This window comes from Doryrhamphus excisus, linkage group LG6 (genome assembly GCF_037039965.1).
Source record: "Doryrhamphus excisus strain RoL-2023G ecotype Guam linkage group LG6, RoL_Dexc_Guam_v1.1, whole genome shotgun sequence".
In the NCBI taxonomy this organism is placed as follows: domain Eukaryota; kingdom Metazoa; phylum Chordata; class Actinopteri; order Syngnathiformes; family Syngnathidae; genus Doryrhamphus; species Doryrhamphus excisus.
The window spans coordinates 18,459,420-18,479,293 of NC_136362.1; the positions used below are offsets into that span (position 1 = coordinate 18,459,420).

Genomic DNA, 19,874 nt, shown 5'->3' on the forward strand with positions numbered 1-19,874 from the left:
TGTTAAATTCTGCTAATATGGTAATTAACAAAATTAAAATGTTCTTCACCATCCTTCCACTCTCTGGTGACAGTGTGCAGATATCCAAACAACTCATCTGTAGTCACGGCTTTTGGGTTGATGTCATGCCACACTGGCTTCATCTTCATGTTTGCATAGGTCCTATGGAGGGTCTTCAGGATCTGATGAGAAAATCGAAAAAAATCAAAGTGAAAATGAAAAATGGCAACATTAACAGCAACTTTTAGTAGAAAACAGACAAATAGACAAGTTAACCTGGCTCTTTCCAGTTCCTGGTCCACCTACTACAAATACAGAGTGTCTGACAGCCAGAAGCTCCTCCAGCTGAGTCACCTAAAAATGCACACATAAAAAAATATGTGTGCAATTATGACATAAAATAAAATACAATAAAAACAAATTAAATGAAAAATAAATTATAACATGTAAAATTACAAAATAAAAAAATAATAAAAAACATATAATTAAATACAATGTAAAAGTAAAGTAAACATGATAAATTAAGTATAAATAAAAAATTATGAATAAATAATTCAGTGCAATAAAATAAATTAATACAATTAAGTAATTCAATCCCAGGCATTTTTCAAAAGCCATCCGTCTTGGTAGGGGCCATTTTTGTTTATTTTTACTGATTTTTCAAGGCACACAGAATATTGTGAGACATGGTATACACCAAAAGAAAGATACGATCCTCATCTTTCATCAGAAAAAAAAGTTAATTTCTATATTTTTCGGTTCTTTAGTAATCAGTTGTAGAACTTTGGTAAGTTTCAGCAAAATATCAGTTCTTAACAAAAAAGGGAGAAAACGGCATAACTTTCGTGTTGACCCAAATTTTGCCATATACTCTATATTTAGCCAAAATGTCTAAACAACGATGCCACAACATGAACAACACAACACCATGAACTATTTACATTTTTCACATTTGCAACTGAACTGTTGAAGAGATGCATGCCAAGCTCTTCTATTGTGGAGTTGCATCATCACCTCTTTGCGCCTTTCGCGCCAAAAAAAAATTAAGTACGTATGAATACTTCTGTGGGAGCGGGCAGTCAGTTTGAAAAAACCTATAGATTTGGGAGCAAATGAGTTAAATAACATCAAGTAGTACCTTGAGTATGAAGTTTTCTTCTGCCTGGAGGCAGAGCTCACTAACTGACTGGCGGACAGCATTTTCCAGTTGAGAGTCTCTTTTCCGTGGAACGTCCAACTGAGGGAAGAGGTCACTAATAAGGCCTAGAAATATAGGAACATCACTCGTCACAATCTTAGGCAGGTTGAAGTCCCTTAACGCCCGCATCAGCACCTGAGGACAAAATGATAGGTCGGAAGTCCCATTAATTGTTTTACTTAATTAATTGGTTTCTATACTTCTAAGTAGAATATGAGACGACACACAAAAAAATATGACTGAACCATAAAATGGTTGAAGTTGTGAGGAACTAGAAAAACTGCTGCATACCTGCTCTTCAGGTCTGCTATGCTCCTCTCTTTTCAGTGAGCCAGCCACCACCAGAACTGATTTGATGGCCCTTAAACCCCAATCATAATGATCCTGATACACAAAATGACGTGGGAATTATTGCAAGAGGTCGGGTATTGTTTACTCATGACTCAGGTTAGACATACGCACCTGCTTCGAGAGCAGTTCCTTACAGAGTGTGTAAAGGCTAATAAACTTGCGTGCCAACAGACGAGCGTCAATGAAGCCCTCTGCTACCAACATGATCTCACAGATGAGCTCAAAGTCTGGGATTACCATAGCACAGGGCCTGAGTGGTGAGGAACAAATAATGTGTCACACATCCATGTGCTTAAGACTATTGTCCAACTGTCATACCTGAAGAGAGCCTTGAGGTTCTCTGGCAGCTCGGCCCTGCCGGCATAACCTGGGTTCAACGTGATGAAAATTCCCACCGTTTGCTTTAGTTCTATTTCTTCTCCCAGGAAATTGAACCTACATATGAAAAATTACATTACAAAAATAGCAGATTATGTTTATAGTAGGACTGCATGGCGATCGAGTGGTTAGCGCGCAGGCCACATAGCTAGGAGACCCGAGTTCGATTCCACCCTCGGCTATCTCTGTGTGCAGTTTGCATGTTCTCCCCGGTTTTCTCCGGGTACTTCGGTTTCCTCCCACATTCCAAAAACATGCTAGGTTAATTGGCGACTCCAAATTGTCCATAGGTATGAATGTGAGTGTGAATGGTTGTTTGTCTATATGTGCCCTGTGATTGGCTGGCAACCAGTCCAGGGTGTACCCCGCCTGGGATAGGCTCCAGCACGCCAGCAACCCTCGTGAGGATAAGCGGTAGAAAATGAATGAATGCAAGAATGTTTAAAGTAAACTGTTATGTTTATAATTACCTGTGTTTTTTGTTGCGTACAGCATCCTGTATAGTCTTCACCTGCACAGCCACCACAGAAAGCACTTCCACTGAGATCCTGTTGAACTCGTCAAAGCAGCCCCACACTCCAGTCTGAGCCAGACCCTTATAAATGTTCCCAATAGACTAGAGGAGCCCAACATGGTAAATCACAATGTTATGGATAAGCAGAATTTGAACATACACTGGGGTTGATGATGTGAAGTCACCTTGTAGTCCATCTGTTCTGAGCAGTTGAATACATAGACCATAATTCCCAGGGAGCGACCCAGGTCCTTGGTAGTCTCTGTCTTACCAGTACCTGCTGGGCCTGAGGGTGCGCCACTCATAGTCAGATGGAGCGACTGGGTCAGAGTTATGTAACACCTGACAGATGTGATGGTGGAGATATAAATATATACCTGTTATTTGACATGGATGCTCATCAGCACTTACTACATACAGTACATACAGCACAGTACATCTATATATATATTTGAAGCCATGTATAATATTAGTTTTTAACATATTAATTCAAAATGCTTCAATCAGTGAAGAAGCACATTATATAATAATTCTGTCCTGTATATATAGAATCATGAAATTGTTAAAGGGGACCAGTCATGCTAATTTTGCACACAATAACCCACATAGATAGCTTTCTAGATCTTCCAGAATCTGCACCCATTCCAACTGTATTTCCTTGGCTTTCCAAAAGGGTCTGTTTTAATTTATTCCATAAATGGGAATGTACACTCTATAGTGCTACACAGACCACTGATTACTTACACATAAAAAACCCACAGTGCTAACATGGGGAAATCTTCCAGAAAAGAGTGCAACAGAGGAGGGGGCGGAGGTCAGGAATACCCTGGCACGCTCATATAAGTTCAGCTCCCTGTGACATCACAAACTTCTTTCAGGGCTCACTTCCAATTGAGCATACCTCATTATCTGAAACTTTGGCATAGTTTAACTCGAGAATACAACAAAATGTATAGGTCAGAAAAGTGGAAAAAGCATAATAGGTTCCCTTTTAACGTTAATATGACATTTATGCCCATGATGAGCACACCTGTACACACATAGTACCTGTCAGTAAGAGGGGTGATGACAAGCCTGTTGGTGTTCCCCAGGTATTCATAACTAAACCGAAACCTGGCATCACAAATATCAACGTAACAGTGCCGTGTTTCATCATCCCAACGGTGGCGCAACTGGGAGAGCCACGCAAATGCTTGTCCAGTTGTCACCTGTATTTAAACGAAAGCACACAAGAGACAATTCACAAACCATACAAAAAATTGTGTATTTTAAGGATTTTGAACCTTTTGAGCAATGAGATTGGCCACTACATCTCGAGCGTGGACATCAATGGTGCAGATGGTCATAATTTTCTGTCTGTCTCCAGGTGTCAAATCGCCAAGGAGCATGTGGATCAGTGAGTTGAGCTGTGTGATCTGGCAAAAGAACACATTGATGATGCATATATTCAAGGACGTGTATTAGGGCACATCAAAAAACACAATTATTGAATTTTGATACGGCTGGGCACTAAAAGTGTTCCAATATATGTAGAAACAACACATACAAAATATTCTTCCAATACATGATTATTTAGGGGTGCCACCATACATCTGTTTTTGTGGAATAAAGTGGTGAACAGTTCAATGGTCGCCAAATGATGCTCAATATTTCCAGGTCAACTTTTTGGTAATTAGACTAGAAATTGCACATTTTCCGAAATTTTACAAACGTTTATGTGTGAGGTGGCACCCATAAATCTCAATGGGTTTCCTCAAAACTTTGCAAAAGACATTTTTATGTTCATTAGAAAAAAATGGAATGCCAGCCAAATTGATATTATGAATTTAAAATTTCCCATTCAAATTTGATGCAACCTAACGTGTATGTTTTACTTCTCAACTTCACCCAACCTGTTTTTTATTATATTCTTTTAGAGCCGTATCAAATCCTTCCTCCACACGTGCAAATGCAATTCCCACATCTGTGGCCCACCACACCTGACTACCAGTCAACCCAACCTGTAAGATTAAAAAAAAAAAGTATTAGCTTTTGTGTTAGTAAAAGTGGTTGCACAGATTTGACTACGCAAGACCTGTGCAGGGTAGTCAAAGAGCCACTGGTCACGTGCTTTGTCCTCATAGGCAGCTACCGCCTCCTGGATCTCCTTCTGAATGGTGCAGCGCATGGTATTCTCCAAGGCACCCAACCAGCACTCGGCCTGGGAGAGATGGCATTATGAGGAGAAATGGATGGGAAGGAGTCTACAGTAAAGATAATCCGGAGTGGATTTAATAATACTTGTACTAAAAGAAATTCCATTAAATACCTGTCCTTTACAGACACAGGGCTCAGAGAATGGTACATGTTCTCCCTCTCGGCTGTACATCCCTATGGCAACAGCCTCCCCCTCCTCTTCAATCCCTCCTTCACCTCTGTATGACTCCTTGAAGGAAAGATCTGCTATGTTGTCGAACAGCTTTAGCAAGTGTCTGGTTACCTGAAAAACATCCCATCTTTACGACACAACATCAGGTACAGCTTATTCGTATAAGATAATAATGGTCATCCTATCAGACAGCAAGTGTATAATTGTGGTTGGAGCTGCAGTACATCATACAGAAAGGTGTGCTTCCACTTTTAGTGACACATTGGATCAGTGGATCAGATGGGGGAATTTAACTTTTGTTGAAAGGACTGATTTTCTAACCACTCCTCCATTGTTGTTGATCTGTTGATAAATACATGAAGCGCACAATAAAATTAATTAATTCATTCATTTTCTACCGCTTGTCTTCATGAGAGGCGGGGTACACCCTGGACTGGTCGCCAGCCAATCACAGGGCACATATAGACAAACAACCATTCACACTCACATTCATACCTATGGACAATTTGGAGTGGCCAATTAACCTAACATGTTTTTGGAATGTGGGAGGAAACCGGAGTACCCGGAGAAAACCCCCGCATGCGCAGGGAGAACATGCAAACTACACACAGGGATGGCCAAGGGTGGAATTGAACACGGGTCTCCTAGCTGTGAGGCCTGCGTACAATAAATGAAAATGAAATGGATAATTTTGCTGGCCTTCATATATTGCCATGTGTGTCTGTTTTCCTCAACTTTCGCCTCCGAACAAATCGGAATAAGGTTCACATGCATTGATTCAGCAGCTGCATGCTTCATAGAACAATAGTGAACAGAGTGAGCTATCATTTTAGTCATCTGTTTTTTTCTTAAAAAATTTTTTTTGTCTCTGTTGGGGAGGTGAGGCCGCTAGCATACGCATAGAAAAAGAGTGGCGTCTTGTGAGGAGCAATGCAAGTTAACGTAGTAGAAATCAGGAGGGAAAAAGATGCTAGCAAAGCTACATGCCACACATACGTATTTACTATTCTCTTACCTGTTTAGGTTGTGTTCCCTTGGAGACAATCTCCAGCAGGTCAGTGGCAGACACAAAGTAAAATCTGGGGAATGTGAGCCTCTTGGTCTCCAGATACTCTGCCAGAGCCTTCTCACATACAGACAGCCTCTGCTGGAGTGTCTCCAGGCTTTCTAAGAAGCCTGGCTGGTTGGTAACTTCTAGGACGTTATTGTTCTGCACCAACTCGCTTATCAAAGTCTGACCACAAGGGATTAAAATTGAGAATAATATAACAGACCAATGAATGCATCATTTAGGAACGTGATAAATTGTGCGTCAACTACCTGAAAGTCATTCTGTATTCCCTGGAAGCGCTCGGCATCACTGGCTAGCTGGCAACGGATGTCATGGCTGTTGGTGAAGATGCTGTTGAGGTGGGCCCAGGTCCTCTGCACAGACATCCACGAGGAGATGACCAGGTCAGCCACCATCAGCTTCCTCTGCCATCCACTCACTTCTGGCTGGAAATATTCCACATACTTGCTCATGAGGATGTTTTGCAACTGCACCTGAAGAGAAATCAAACTTATCAGCTGGGCTTTCGAACCGTGGCATAAAAAAAATATGCAAAGGTAGCAATGTCGACTTACCTGGTTGTCCTCCAGTGTTTCTATCAGGTTCTCATCTGCTTTGAGAAGAGGGATTCCAGTACTGGTGTGAGTCTCATATGACAATGACTGAACACGCCATGTCTGTTTTATCTCTGCCAAAACCTGAGAAGAAAATACACATTTGTATTGCCTTTCTGATGAATCTAACATTAAAAACAATCATCACAGCTATTCTCAGTTACACAAGTGAGTATAGCAAGATAAGTGTGTCTTGCTTCCAGTCAAGCATGGTGCTGGTAGCCTATTGCAGTGATTTTCAACCACTGTGCCGCGGCACACTAGTGTACCTTGAGAAACCGTCAGGTGTGCCGTGAGGAATTATCCAACATCACTTTTTATAATTAATTAATTAATTAATCATCATTTGCAAAAATTATGTCAATAGCCATTATGTCAATAGTATACATGGACCCAAATATTCCAATTGCATTTGGTTTATTTGCTCAAACGGAAAGAATTGAACAGGGATGGAATATTCCTTTAACCAATCCGATTCAGGTATTTTGTGCCCGCTCAAACGGAAAGTTGTCAGGGTGCCTTCTTCTTCGTGGTGTTTTTCTTCTTCTGTTGTTTATTGGCGGTTGGCAAGCAGCTTTCGTGTGCATTACCGCCATCTGTGAAACAGAATCTAAACACTTCTATACTTTATTCACAAGTGTAGTTTTATTAAAAAAAGAAAATATATATCTATATAAAACAGGTTCCAAGTTCAATTATAAAATATTAGCAAGATTGAATTTGATCTTTTCCTGTTTAAATTGATCCCGGGTGCGTTCTTTCAGCGCATGCTCAGATATGACGTAACACGCAGATCCAGACGTTCTTCACTTTTAAAAATGGAGGCCAGCAATCGGCACTGGACTAAGCAAAGTTTGTTTTTGATTCAAACTAAATTTCAAGACTGGACAAACGAAAAACTGGCAATACGGAGTTATTTCAACAAGTGAAAGAAAAACTTGGGGAAGCCGGTATCACGTGATGTTGGTGTTTAAAAAGGTTGAAAAACACTGACTTATTGGACTGGGGCTCTGTCACTGGAGCTGCTGCTCATTAGGGGCACACATGAATTCCAACATGTGAAATGGACCACATGGACCATCGTTCTCACATGTGTTATTAGCTAGTTTACAATAATGACTATGTTGACTTATTCATAGAGGACAACAAATCTACTGCAATATACACTGTACACTGCTTTCTATATACAGTATTTCTTGAGAATATATGATAAAATAGTTGCTGAAGTATGAGGGATATGTCACTTTTAACTAAGCATTTGTGATATGTAATATTACCGACCTTCTCTATGGCCATTTCTTTCACAGCCTTGTCTACTATGTTTTTGACCTCATCCTCAACGCGGTGAAGCTGCAATTCCAACAGGTTCCCAAGTGTGGTGCCTTCTCCCATCACAAACGTTACCTTGTGAAAAGAGGTGGACGTCAATTGCCTTCTCTCAACCTAAAACCTGGGTTGACCTAAAAATGTCATTACTGCAATTGATCCAGTGGAATGAGACATTGCCAATGCATAGAGATACCTTGGTGGTGTTCATTAGCTGCTGCCAGTGTCTCTCCCTGACAGCAGAGTTCTGCAGCTCATTGACTGCTCTCAGAGAGGTCAACAGATTCTTCACCGTTGACTCCAGTCCTGTGTAGACATCCCACACACGCACATCCTTATCCAGCATCTTCATCTCCTTGACAGTACAACAAAGAAGAAAATATGAGCGTATCTCATGTTTGTGTACAGAAATCTTGTTCTACCTTTGCAAAACGTCTTAGCTCCATATCCATCTGCTCAACGTTGATCTCTTTCCATGGAGTCTTGGTCCAGTCCTCTATGCTGCTCTGTTTGAAAGAGCAGAATGGAAATGTTGTATTAAAGTTCTGGTGACGTCCATATACAGTATGTCATCATACCTTAACAAACAGGACCATATCCCACACTGCTTTGACGAGTATGATGTCAGTACGACACTGGCGTAGCTGCTTGTAGTCTGGGAAGCTGACCTCGAACAGGTCGGCTGTATCCTGCAGCGCTTTCATTTGTGCTTCCATTGCTGATACTACTCCATTGGCCTGGAGACAAGTACACATATTTTGAATGAGGGTATATAAAATACTATTTTAAAAACAGCTGGTTTACTTTCCAGCATACCCGAGACCATAGTGAGAACAAGCGGTACAGCAAATGAATGGATTGGTGTTTTTTCAGTGGTGTAGAACTGCATGATATAATAAAGACATACTATGTACTTGTACTAATTGTTATTAATTATGGGAGCATCTAGCTGCTGCAAAGCATGCCAGCCACTAAACCTTTTGAGGATATCTGCAAAACAAGCGAGCAAGCATTTCTCTGAAGTACTGAGCCCGAGGCAAGTGCTGCATTTGTGGTTTCAATGTTTTGTCGTATAATTCAGTGTATTATGCAGCTCACCTTATCAATTTCTTTATATGGTTCCTCCACACTGATCTTAAAAATGACTTCAAGCCGAAACCGCTCTCTGAACTCATACTGCTTCACCTACAGATAAAAAAGGACATGGCAGCAGCTCGAATACAAAGTGTGCATGGTGTAGTGTCAGTCATGTATAATGCATGAATGAAGGGTTAGATGTCAGGGGGCTCACACTAACTAACTCACCTCAAAACGAACACATTTCCTACGGATAACGGATACTTCGTTAGACTGCAGCGGCGCCACTTCATGTTTGACCGTGAAAGCAATTTTCCTCAAACTTTTCCACTTCTCCGGAAGCTCCTATATTTTGCGTAGTAAACAGTAAACATACTACACAAATATACATAGTATTGTGTATATTGTATGTCTATTTGTGCACCCACTTCCAGCTGCGTATTGACACTCTCTGGGATTTGTTGCCCGTAGGTCTTGAGGAGCTCTGCTGTAGATTTGAGAGGCTTAAAGTGTTGTTCATTGCTGATCTGTCTGTCTCTCATGGCCATGAGGTGTCCCATAATGTCCACCAGTCCAGCGTAGTCGCCATCTGACACCTTGTTAGAAAGACCTTGAGCCGTGTCGTGGACAAAAGAAGAGAGTTCCCTCACACTGCAGAACAGAGAAGGATAAAGGTGGAGATGATAAATTCTGTTGAATGTTAATGTTAAGCTTACAGTATCTGAAAAAAGTGAACATACCCCTCACTATAAGAGATGCAAATATGAATATGAATAAACTTACACTGTGAAGCATTGTTATTTCTACACCATGAATCAGGGAGGTGTTGAATCTTGTGGATCGTGATATCATTGTGTTGCAAATTCAAAGTTAAGCCAATTAATGAAGTTTAAGACAAACTTTGTAGCTGCTTCTTGTTTATTGGTTCTGTCCGGTTTCTTCTTCTTTGGTGTTCGCAGCTTTTTTCTTCCAGTTGGTGGACAGGGCATCAAAAGCAGTAATCAAAATTCAGAAATTGAACAATTTCAGGAGAATTGGAATGTTAGTCCCAGTTCCCATTGATGCACGAGACTCGATGCCCAACCCTATGTATGACTGATGAATGGGCTCACTCCGTTCATGTCATTGTTCTCTGGAACAGACATGCCAAGATGCTGAAACCAATGCAAACCAATGAGTGAAACCTTGTCCTGCCTGTCTGGAGGTGAGAGATGATGAAACCAGAAAGGCATGCGCATGGCAATGAATTAATGTCAGGAAAATTATCTAGTTAATTTTCATTTATTGTGTGATTAATTGATTTATTTATTTAATATGGGACCAGGCCAAGTGCCAACGGGAAATGTGAATGAGAAAGTCACGTTTTAATCTTGCAAGATTGTGTGCCCTACTGCTGATCAGTTTAATGGCCAATGAAAAACAATGGCCACTTTTATCAGTTTGTGAAATAAATAAATAAATAAAAAAGGACATCAAAAACAGGATGTTTGGTAACTCCGGAGTACACCTCACTATGAAAACTGTATGTCCACATTGTGTCCAAAGCACCATTATTTGTGCTTTGTAGCACTGTCTTGATCTTCTTGGGAGTAGAATTTGTCAAATCTGCACAAGTTTTTACTGTAACCCTCTTCTTCTCCTCCATAATGATATCACAAACCTACAAAGCTGCTTCAAAATGTCACAATACATGATGGAATGTATGTTTCTCTCAATGAACCACAGCTGGCCCAGTTCCAGCGGCACTCATGCAGCACCAAACCATAACTGTGATTGGCTGACTGTATAGGCAATACACCATTTACGTATGTTGGTTCTCACTTGTGTTGCCAACTATTTGGACAGAATTATTGTGGTCTGTGCACAGAAAATTTATAATCTATTCTATATTCTAATCTTAACAAGAAATGTTTAAAAATGGTTTGGTGTATGTGCATGTGTCTAACCTCTGGTTGACATGGTTGAGAAGGTGTTCCTTGAACATCCAGCTCCATCTCTTAATGACGTTCATCAGCGTATGCTTGAAGGGTCTGACATCCAGCTGCAGCCAGCCACAAAACACCTTCCCGTCCTCCATCTTGCTGACTTGCTCATGCAGAGACTCAAACAGATTGATCTGCCGGGAATAACTATTTTACGGATAGCCTAAGGCAGCATATTCCACCCGAGTCAGCAAAATAGAACTGAAATCACCTGCTCTTTAAAGTTTTCCAGGGTGGGTGGGTTCTTTTTCAGTTCATAGTCTGCATACAGCTCAGCTTCCTCTGTACTTAATACATGGCCGTAGAGCAGAAACTGCCTCATAAATTCAGACCTGTTTATAGTGAGAATAAAAGACGGTTTACAAATCATCTACCTGAGCAAAATGTTAACACAGCCACGTTCTGACCTGTCATCAGTCCAGAGGTAGCGGTAGCTGTCAAGCGATCCTTGATATTCTCGGACCTGAAAAACCATCTCGCTATTAACGTCACTTATGTCATGCGTGCACAGATAAAAAAGTACTCACATTGTTGATAGCTGCACGTGCTCGGGAGCGTAAAGTATAGCACATTTCTGACAAATCTTTCATCTCGTTTATGTCGCTCTACATTAAAACAGAAATGCATTGTGTTAATTTATTAAGCGGGCTGCTTTATGTGTACAGACATGCACACTATCAACCTGATAGTTATCCAGATGTGTGTGCTTAGCAACTCTGGGGATGAGGGATGCCATGTTTAGAATGTTAGCAACCATCTTATCCACAATGTCAAAGAAGTTGCCCCTGTGGCTGAAGTCAAGCGAGGGATCAAAACACATGTCACAGCTGTTCAGCATCAACTGGACTTCAAAGAGTGGCGTGATAGGCTGGGTGGCATCTGTGTTCTGAAGCAGGTACTGCAGAGAGCAGCGGATGGTACGAAAGAAGCCTGACAAGATCATGTGGTCCACGTAATCCGAGTAAGCCTGCCACTGGGTACTGTTTAGGTCGGACACCGCCAGGAGAGACTGGTTTTCCTGGAAAACAGAAAAAAATAGACACACTTACAGGAAAGTCTGCTACTCCTCCATTAAACAGCACTTTCGTACCTGCAGAAGAATGTGTATCTGCGCTCCGGTGCTGCTGATCAGAGCGTGCTGTTTGGCGATACTTTCATCAATATCAGAGAACACCAGAAGTGTAGAATCACGACTCTTTCTGGTAATACATGCACGCTGACTAAGTTTGCCCATGAGGATTTGGATGGCCTCCACATTAGCTTTGCTTTTGCAGACACGACTCCAAATGCTCTAGAAAGGGCAAATACGAGGCTGCATTACAGTTAGACATTACATTGCACACAGTGAATGAGTGGTTAGCATGTCAGGCACACAGTCAGGAGATTGGGAGATCGATGCTCTCCTTGGGCATCTCTGTGTGGAGTTTGCATGCGTGGGTTTTCTCCGGGTAGTCTGCTTTTCTCCCACATTCCATAACATGTAAAAATTGCCCATAGGTATGGATGTGAGTGTGAATGGTTGTTTGTCTATATGTGCCCTGTGATTGGCTGGCGACCAGTCCAGGGTGTACCCCGCCTCTTGCCCATAGAGAACTGGGATAGGCTCTAGTATATTCTAGCGACATAGAAAAATAATGTGAGGGTGACAATATGGCACTTCCTGTACATTACTGTCAGTCAAGAATATTGAAATAGAAAGTATTTTTACTCTATTTTGCATTTATTGTATATTTACTTGTTAATGAAGTGAAGAATATTAAAATGTCAACGTCACTTTTCATTATGCATATATGTGTGGTCTAAATAAGTAGACAAAAAAAGCAGTTGGTGGTTTTTACGCGTCTGATCCCCGAGGGAGCTCCAGTTATACTATTATTGCTGATGTAAAATTTGCTGCTTTTAAGTATGCTAAGAAACACATCTAAACTCAAAACATGTGAAATTCAACTTGAATTACATGTTGTCTTTGAACACAACCACTCATGACTCATAATAACACTTTCAAGCGTGATTCAAATGTTCTACTACTATTGAAGGGATACTATTGCCTTAGGCAAATACATTTTCAGACGTGTACTATATTTTAATTTGAGTCAAATTTTCAATTCATCCGATTGGGAGATGTTAACACATACAAATATATATATAATTGTGGACTGTCATTAATCTTTATAGACATAAAGTTCAATAAAGTTGTGATTAATTGTGATGATTAATTAATTGACAAACTGTGATTAACTTGATTAAAAGTTGTAATAATTTGACAGCCATAATTAATTAATCTATCTTTCAACTATCTTTGGAAGTCATCGAATGTAATGGAATGGATTGTGTTCAACTTTGGTCCACCGTGCAGCAAATTGTGGAACTATTATATGACTTCTTTTGACAATAAAGCTAACTTTGACAACAAAGGCAATGGGAAGTGTTTCTGTTAAAAAGTAGCATTGATCTGGAAAATTAGTAAAAAAGTAATGCAAAACCTGGACAAGATCTCTTGTGGTCTTCATGTAGTCCCACAGGTTGTCCTGGGCCCAGGTCAGCTTTCCCAGGGCCGGATCCAGCTGTCGCCTGGTCTTGTCCATCTCATCTTGAACTAGTCCTAACTCCACATCCAGGATGGTGCTCTGCAGCTGGTTGTACCACTGGGTCACCAAGGTCAGGGTCTGAGTTTGCTTCAGGAAGCATTGCCAGACTCTCAGTACTTCATGTTGAATACATTGCATTCAATATTGTGGATGTATCCAACTCACCACATGGAGTCTCTCACGTTGAGAGTAGAGATGATGAGCTGCTTTAGGAATGTTTTGGCTTTTCAGCATTCCCAGATACTTCACCTCCCTGAGCACTGATGTCAACTGGGGGTGTCAAGGAGTGGCTAATGTTAACGGATATAAAAATATACTACATCCACAGAATCAAATGAGCAAAGAAAGGGTATTCATGTACATCTGTGATTGACACCGTCACTGATGGGTGTATGTTTATTATTGTGGCGATAAATGATATATGTATGCTTACAGCTGGACTGAAGTTGACGTGGAACAGGCCTGTGTTGGTGTCAAGGGTCAACAGAGGGTCCTTTAGGTGTCTTTGACAGATGTCCTCCAGTCCTTCAGTCCACTCTGAGAAAAGCTCCTGGTCCTGTCGCTCTAAGGTTTCTAGAAGACGCTCACACTTCTGGAAGGCAGCATCGGCCTGAGCGCCCCCCAGTGGCCTGAGAGAACAAAGTGAATGAACATTTACTGGAGAAGTGGAATTTTTCCTTCAGTATTGTTACATGCTAATGTTGTGTGGGCGAGTCATTTACATTTGAGCTAGCTGACATAGATTGCTCCTGTTGGTCAGGATGCGACTCTGAAGCTCCTGCGACCATTTCAGCCTCCCAGCCACTGGGGGCATATTTTTCCCCAAACTCACATTTCCTGACTGGAGCAGAAACACACAAGACTACATTTTTAAGCACTTGTCATATCAAGTGAGGGAGGGAATATACAGTATTTCAGGAACACATATTAATGTGATAACATCATTAAAATGTCAATGTAGCATAATAGGGATCCTTTAATAAACACCTACAGTATATTGTTTTCTATTTAGGTTCAATTTAATGGAAAACTGTCCGTTCGTGGTCAAACTAACCACTAGTGTTTTTCCTCACCTCATCTCTGTGTTGATTAAGTAGAAACTGCCAATGGTTTACTTCCTGGTTGAACATGTCCAACAGCAGAGTATAATTAGGAGAGAAGAGCTGATGAATCCTTGGCCTCTCAAGCAAGTTGCCAAAAAGCTTTAACAGCTGGATGGGACACAATGTTGTTGTTTCTTGCACATTTTTCACAGTGTTGGAAAAGAAGTCTTAAAAAATCTCACCTTGAATGTAGATTTGAGGTTTTTAGAGTGCTGAAAGGCCAGATTGAGGACAGTTCCCAGCCTTTGGTCAAAGTCCTTGTTCTGTTCCATAAAACGCTTGTGTTGATGAACAAAATCCTGCACAGAAGATAAAGACACATAGGAAATAATTTTGCCACCAGGTTAAAAAGCTTGCTTTGGTGCAAAGTCACTGCTTTGGGTTATTAGCACATTTATATTTACAAACATTTACATAAAGATTTACATATGGATGTTGATCGAATGTGTGGTGAGCAACTAATCAGTTTTTAGTACTCTGGAGAATGTACAATATGCACTATATTTGTATTACATTTTAGTGGAAAACAACAACAAAATAACAAAATAGGCCTCACATCATTAGTGTAGTCCAAGGGGTCATATTTGCTCTCTCTGAGTGCTCGCCAACGATCATGGAACTCTTCACTCATGGTGCAGACCATCTCATTGAGAATTTTGCCTCTGGATCCGCCAAGTTCAATTTTCTCCAGCTTCAGAAAATCTAGCGCTGCAGCAAATAACTCCTATTGATGAAAGAGTATTTTAGCTAAAGTCACTGTAACACAATAATGCACATACACAGAGGATCCCCCGCATTCACAAGCCCTCACAAATTTGCAGTATTTTGGTCTAAAAAATATGGTACTTATTTTGCCCAGATAATAGGCCCTAATTGGGTAATTATTTATACAGGAAATATGTGATAATACATGTAAAACGGTCAGCAAACATTTTTGTTCAAAAAAGCCCACAATATTTTATATGTTTATGTCTTTATGCTGCACTGATAAGGGTTTTCATAAAGCCTTGATATTTTGCATTTTCTTAAGCTATCCCTGAACACACCACGGTTGCCATAAGATGGAACTTATATATAACTCTGATTCCATCTGTTCTATCATCCTACATTATTCATTCATGGTGTGAAGAATATTTAGGGCTAAACCTGGACTTAGCTGCAAATGAACAATGACAATTGAAGAGAGTAAACAACAATATAAGAATGTTATCAATGTTTTATGTGGCATCAATGTAAAAAATGTTAAAAAGTCATCCCACCTCGATCATAAGCAACCTTTCCATGATGCGGTCAGAACGCCGGAACACAAGCGTGGCCGGAAAGTCCCAAAACTTGATGGTCTGGCTCTGTTGGAAGTATCTGCGAATATTCTGGCGGTGAGCGTGAAACAGCTGCTTGAAGGTGCGCAGGACTGAAATGGTTATTTGGACTCTCTCCTGGCCCTCCTCAAGTTCCATCTTAAATAGTTCCTCAGGGATCAGGTAAGCAAAGGCCTGTGCAGTAAAGACACATTCACAATGAACTAAGCTCCTGCACTCTATAGATTCCATTCATTTACAGTACCTTTTCCAGGATGAGGTTGCAGAACTCCTGCAGGAGGACAACCATGCGCTGAGGAGTGCAGTAGAACTGGGAGTGACTCCAGATGAGACAAAGGGTGTGGAAGAGAGGGGGCAGCAAAATGTCCACCTGAGGGAAACTTCTCTCCTCCAGGTTGGTGATAAGCCTCCTCAAAGGACGCAGATGCAGATCTATGTCCTCAGCTTCCAGCACCGCTGAGAACATAAACACACGAGCAGTAATTCTATCTAATTCTACCGTTCATTACGCAAAACATCTAATGTGCATATTTACCCTCATTGACTTTGACAGAGACGCCCTGAAAGGAGGAGTAATAACTGCTTTTGACCCTCCTCAGGATCTCCATGATCCCTTTTACTCTTGGACTTTGAATCTGAAAATAACATTGTCTGTTTTAACTGCGCTTTGAAAGGAACTTTGTGTCAAAATTATCATGCTATCATGTGACTCATTTTAAATTGGAAAAAGGGATTGGCATGCAAACCAACAGGTGGCGTCAAACCACTTTTTCCTAAAGGAGTCAGAGCTCTTCTTCCTGTCACTCACACACAGCAGTGATCTGAAGAGGTGAAGCTGCAGCACAGAGACCCACTTGGAAAAAGTGTCAAACAGCAGAGGGGCGCGGTTACGATGCTACTTTTAAGATGAAATGTAACGGAATCAATATCTACGATTACCTATGATTATGATTACTTATCAAGCACACCTTTTCTGTGATGTGCTGCACATCATCCCTTAGCTCACTTGTAAACAATCATGAACCTCTTGAGACAACTTCATCACTGAGATGTTGTTTTGAAAGGCTACGAAGCCCTTTACCATCACACTGATAGTGCCTTTTGTCGGCTAAAAGACAGGAAGAAGACAGAACTGGAGGTAGCAGAGATGAGGATGCTGAGGTTCTCATTGGGAGTGACCAGGATGGATAGGATCAGGAACGAGTACATCAGAGGGACATTATATGTTAGATGCCTTGGAGATAAAGTCAGTTATTATATAAAGTCAGGGTTGGATGGAGGAGATTGATTTGCTGTGGCGACCCCTGAAGGGAAAAGCCCAAAGAGAAAGAAGAAGAAGACGAGGCTTATTAGTGAGTCAAATGGAATGCATAAAGAATACATTACAATGTAATGTGATCCTATGACATTGATAATTTGATACCTTGATAATTTGAGAGTACCTGTGACTGAATCCCAACAAGATTCTCTCTTTGAGATGTCCAGAACTGTAGCTCCAAAATGGGGCCCGGGTGATCTCCTTGGAGCAGCAAGGCTCCAGAGTCTTTCTTCAGGACGTTCCATATCTGCCCTGACCACTGAACAATCAGGGTTTCTATGGAGTATAACACGCCTCCATCCAGCGGCCACCCAGTGGGGCTGGTGGCAATAGATGAACAACATTGCAGGTGAATAGGAAAATATATACTTCATGAATAGTTATATAACCTCCTGACCTGAGTCCAATGTCCTGAGTTTGTACCCTTTCCACACACAGTGGTAGGGGCAGCAGAGTGCGCCCCTCAGCACGCCCTCTTAGCGTGACCACAATGCTTCTCTGCTTCTCCAGATGTCGGTGAATGTCGTCTGACACCACCTGAGGCCACTCCTCATGATTCAAACTGTTGGACAACACACGCACCAACACCTACACACAAAGTGGACACATGATTTGAAAATGAACGTAGCAAATAAACAGCTTCCAGGTTTGGGTACCTCTGAGATGACAATAGGTAAGTGCTCCATCGGGTAACTGGGCACTTCCCCTAGTCGGAGTTGCCGTCGGAATCCTTGGCGGGCAACTCTCTTTACGCCCTTCTTCAGCACGCACAGAATTTTGGTCTTCCATGGTGGGGACGTCTTCACAGATGCAAAAACAGTAGGAATGCTTTCAATGGCATTGAAAGCACCAGAAATAAGTAGTGACTTATTTCGAAAATGGATAGGTTAGATACTGTGTCGAGTGCAGCAAGCCATTATTGTATTTACAGCAAATTGTTGTGTATTATATTGTTATAAAAAAGCGTATTGTTGAAAGAGCATGTGCATAGTCAAACTTGAGATTTCATATAATCACATTTTTTTTCATTCTGTTTAATATTGAAAATCTGCAACCTTTGTTTTTGTACATTGTCTCTGTTTGCGTCCGTTTTCAGTGTACAAGCTACAAATTAACACACCATGGGGCCAAAGAAAGGTGCTAAGCATTATGGAATTCAATGGCACCGGGTTGTCTGCATCAACATCTTCCATCTATTCCTACGTAATTTTTAATTATTTTGCATTGTCTACATTGTGTAAAACTATATTTATTTATGTTTTGTTAATATTTGTGGGTGTCTTGAACAGATTCAATGGATTTAAATGATTTCTTATGGGAAAAATTGCCTCTGGTTTTGTACATTTTGGTTATCGTTGGACCTTTTGGAATGAGTAAACAATGGAAACTGTGGCTATTTGTTTCACTAGTGAAAAGTAAAAATTGTACATCTTAAACTGTGGTCACATGACATAAGGTAAGGCCATAGTGTTCATCTAACTCTTTTCTTTGTGAGTGTTTTAGTTTTGCGACAGTTATTACAAAAGTCCTCAACAGGTCAAAGTAAGCAATGGTTAACTTCTTTTTACACTTGTGAAACAAGAATGTTAATAAGCTTGAATGTTAACAGCTTGTGAGGCATATCTGTAATGGAAATCACCTTCATATTTCACCTTAGTTATTCATTCAAATTTAGAATGTTTTAATGTGTGGTTATCTTAACTTTGGAATTCTGTCCTATAGTAAAAAGGAAATCTGGATGGATGGTAACCTACTGCATTCTGTACAGTAAGTTACTTTCTAATAGAAGTACATTTTCTTGGTGTATCTGTACCTGAGCATCCCCTGCATGCAGTGTCCCTCCAGGTCCGGTGAAGAGCAGCAGCCTGTTGGTCCAAATATGGTCGAGGAAGTCTACAATGATATGCTGATTCTCCTCTGTGCTGATGAAGCGGTTCCATTTATCCGTCTTAACACGTAACACGGAGAAGACCTGCTCTCGAAGGAAGTCCACCCTCTCGTCGGACAACAGCACACCTGTTTTGAGCGGGGTTTCCTGCGAGGCTCGGAGGCCTGAAGTCCTTCCACTAGATACAGCACCACCTCTGCTGCTGTTGCTGAGAGCCTCAGCCATTGAGCAAGAGCAAAGAATGGATCAAAAATGAAAAAGATATTGATCATTCAAGTTAAGTGGGATTAAAAAAGCATTTTTTTCTTGTTGAGATCAGACAAAAGTGCATTTTTCTCAAATAACGGATGCATACTTTCTGATATCCCCGCTTGTGTCCAGTGCAGCTACGAATACTATCTACAAGTAAAGTGATGCTTGTATGGTGGCTGTGGATTTCTGTAGCCTGTAACCTTATCCTGTAACCTGAACCCCAACAATGGCCCCAGAAACAGTAACAGCCCTCCGACGGGTAATACATTACGTCAAAGTTTTCATCAATATAGAACATATAATTAAAAAAATAAACAAAATATTATATTGTAGTTAGTGACATTATTATATTATTATTTTATTACAAAAGGATATTTTCTCCAAACTATGCAACACATGCAACGACCACATGGGGACAGTGTGGTACAATGTACCCAACAACATGTCTGAAATCTGCATGCCGTCTCATGAAGAGTGTAGCATTTGGGTATTTGTCAACCTTATGGTTCCCATAACTGAATCTTACACATGGATGTGAGAGCTGTGT

General features: G+C 40.9%; 1 protein-coding gene across 1 annotated transcript in view; it reads right to left on the reverse strand.

Moving 5' to 3' along the window:
- The window catches only part of dnah9l (dynein, axonemal, heavy polypeptide 9 like), a 34,173-nt gene extending 17,681 nt beyond the window's left edge, over positions 1-16,492 (reverse strand). The window contains exons 1-39 of the mRNA XM_058068098.2: positions 16,405-16,492; positions 16,114-16,325; positions 15,810-16,043; positions 15,107-15,274; positions 14,733-14,849; positions 14,502-14,658; positions 14,170-14,284; positions 13,881-14,076; positions 13,613-13,717; positions 13,343-13,534; positions 11,950-12,150; positions 11,542-11,877; positions 11,387-11,464; positions 11,267-11,322; positions 11,071-11,191; positions 10,824-10,993; positions 9,306-9,528; positions 9,106-9,222; positions 8,899-8,985; positions 8,379-8,537; positions 8,223-8,306; positions 7,997-8,155; positions 7,756-7,878; positions 6,436-6,558; positions 6,130-6,354; positions 5,825-6,043; positions 4,750-4,920; positions 4,516-4,641; positions 4,334-4,441; positions 3,725-3,856; positions 3,489-3,649; positions 2,627-2,783; positions 2,398-2,543; positions 1,868-1,984; positions 1,661-1,799; positions 1,490-1,582; positions 1,139-1,333; positions 277-354; positions 50-182 (exon numbers count right to left, since the gene is read on the reverse strand). Coding sequence (XP_057924081.2) covers positions 50-182; positions 277-354; positions 1,139-1,333; positions 1,490-1,582; positions 1,661-1,799; positions 1,868-1,984; positions 2,398-2,543; positions 2,627-2,783; positions 3,489-3,649; positions 3,725-3,856; positions 4,334-4,441; positions 4,516-4,641; positions 4,750-4,920; positions 5,825-6,043; positions 6,130-6,354; positions 6,436-6,558; positions 7,756-7,878; positions 7,997-8,155; positions 8,223-8,306; positions 8,379-8,537; positions 8,899-8,985; positions 9,106-9,222; positions 9,306-9,528; positions 10,824-10,993; positions 11,071-11,191; positions 11,267-11,322; positions 11,387-11,464; positions 11,542-11,877; positions 11,950-12,150; positions 13,343-13,534; positions 13,613-13,717; positions 13,881-14,076; positions 14,170-14,284; positions 14,502-14,658; positions 14,733-14,849; positions 15,107-15,274; positions 15,810-16,043; positions 16,114-16,325; positions 16,405-16,477 — 5,806 coding nt within the window. The 5' untranslated portion in view covers positions 16,478-16,492. The remainder of the gene's footprint in view (positions 1-49; positions 183-276; positions 355-1,138; positions 1,334-1,489; positions 1,583-1,660; positions 1,800-1,867; positions 1,985-2,397; positions 2,544-2,626; positions 2,784-3,488; positions 3,650-3,724; positions 3,857-4,333; positions 4,442-4,515; positions 4,642-4,749; positions 4,921-5,824; positions 6,044-6,129; positions 6,355-6,435; positions 6,559-7,755; positions 7,879-7,996; positions 8,156-8,222; positions 8,307-8,378; positions 8,538-8,898; positions 8,986-9,105; positions 9,223-9,305; positions 9,529-10,823; positions 10,994-11,070; positions 11,192-11,266; positions 11,323-11,386; positions 11,465-11,541; positions 11,878-11,949; positions 12,151-13,342; positions 13,535-13,612; positions 13,718-13,880; positions 14,077-14,169; positions 14,285-14,501; positions 14,659-14,732; positions 14,850-15,106; positions 15,275-15,809; positions 16,044-16,113; positions 16,326-16,404) is intronic.
- Between the last annotated feature and the right edge of the window lie 3,382 nt (positions 16,493-19,874).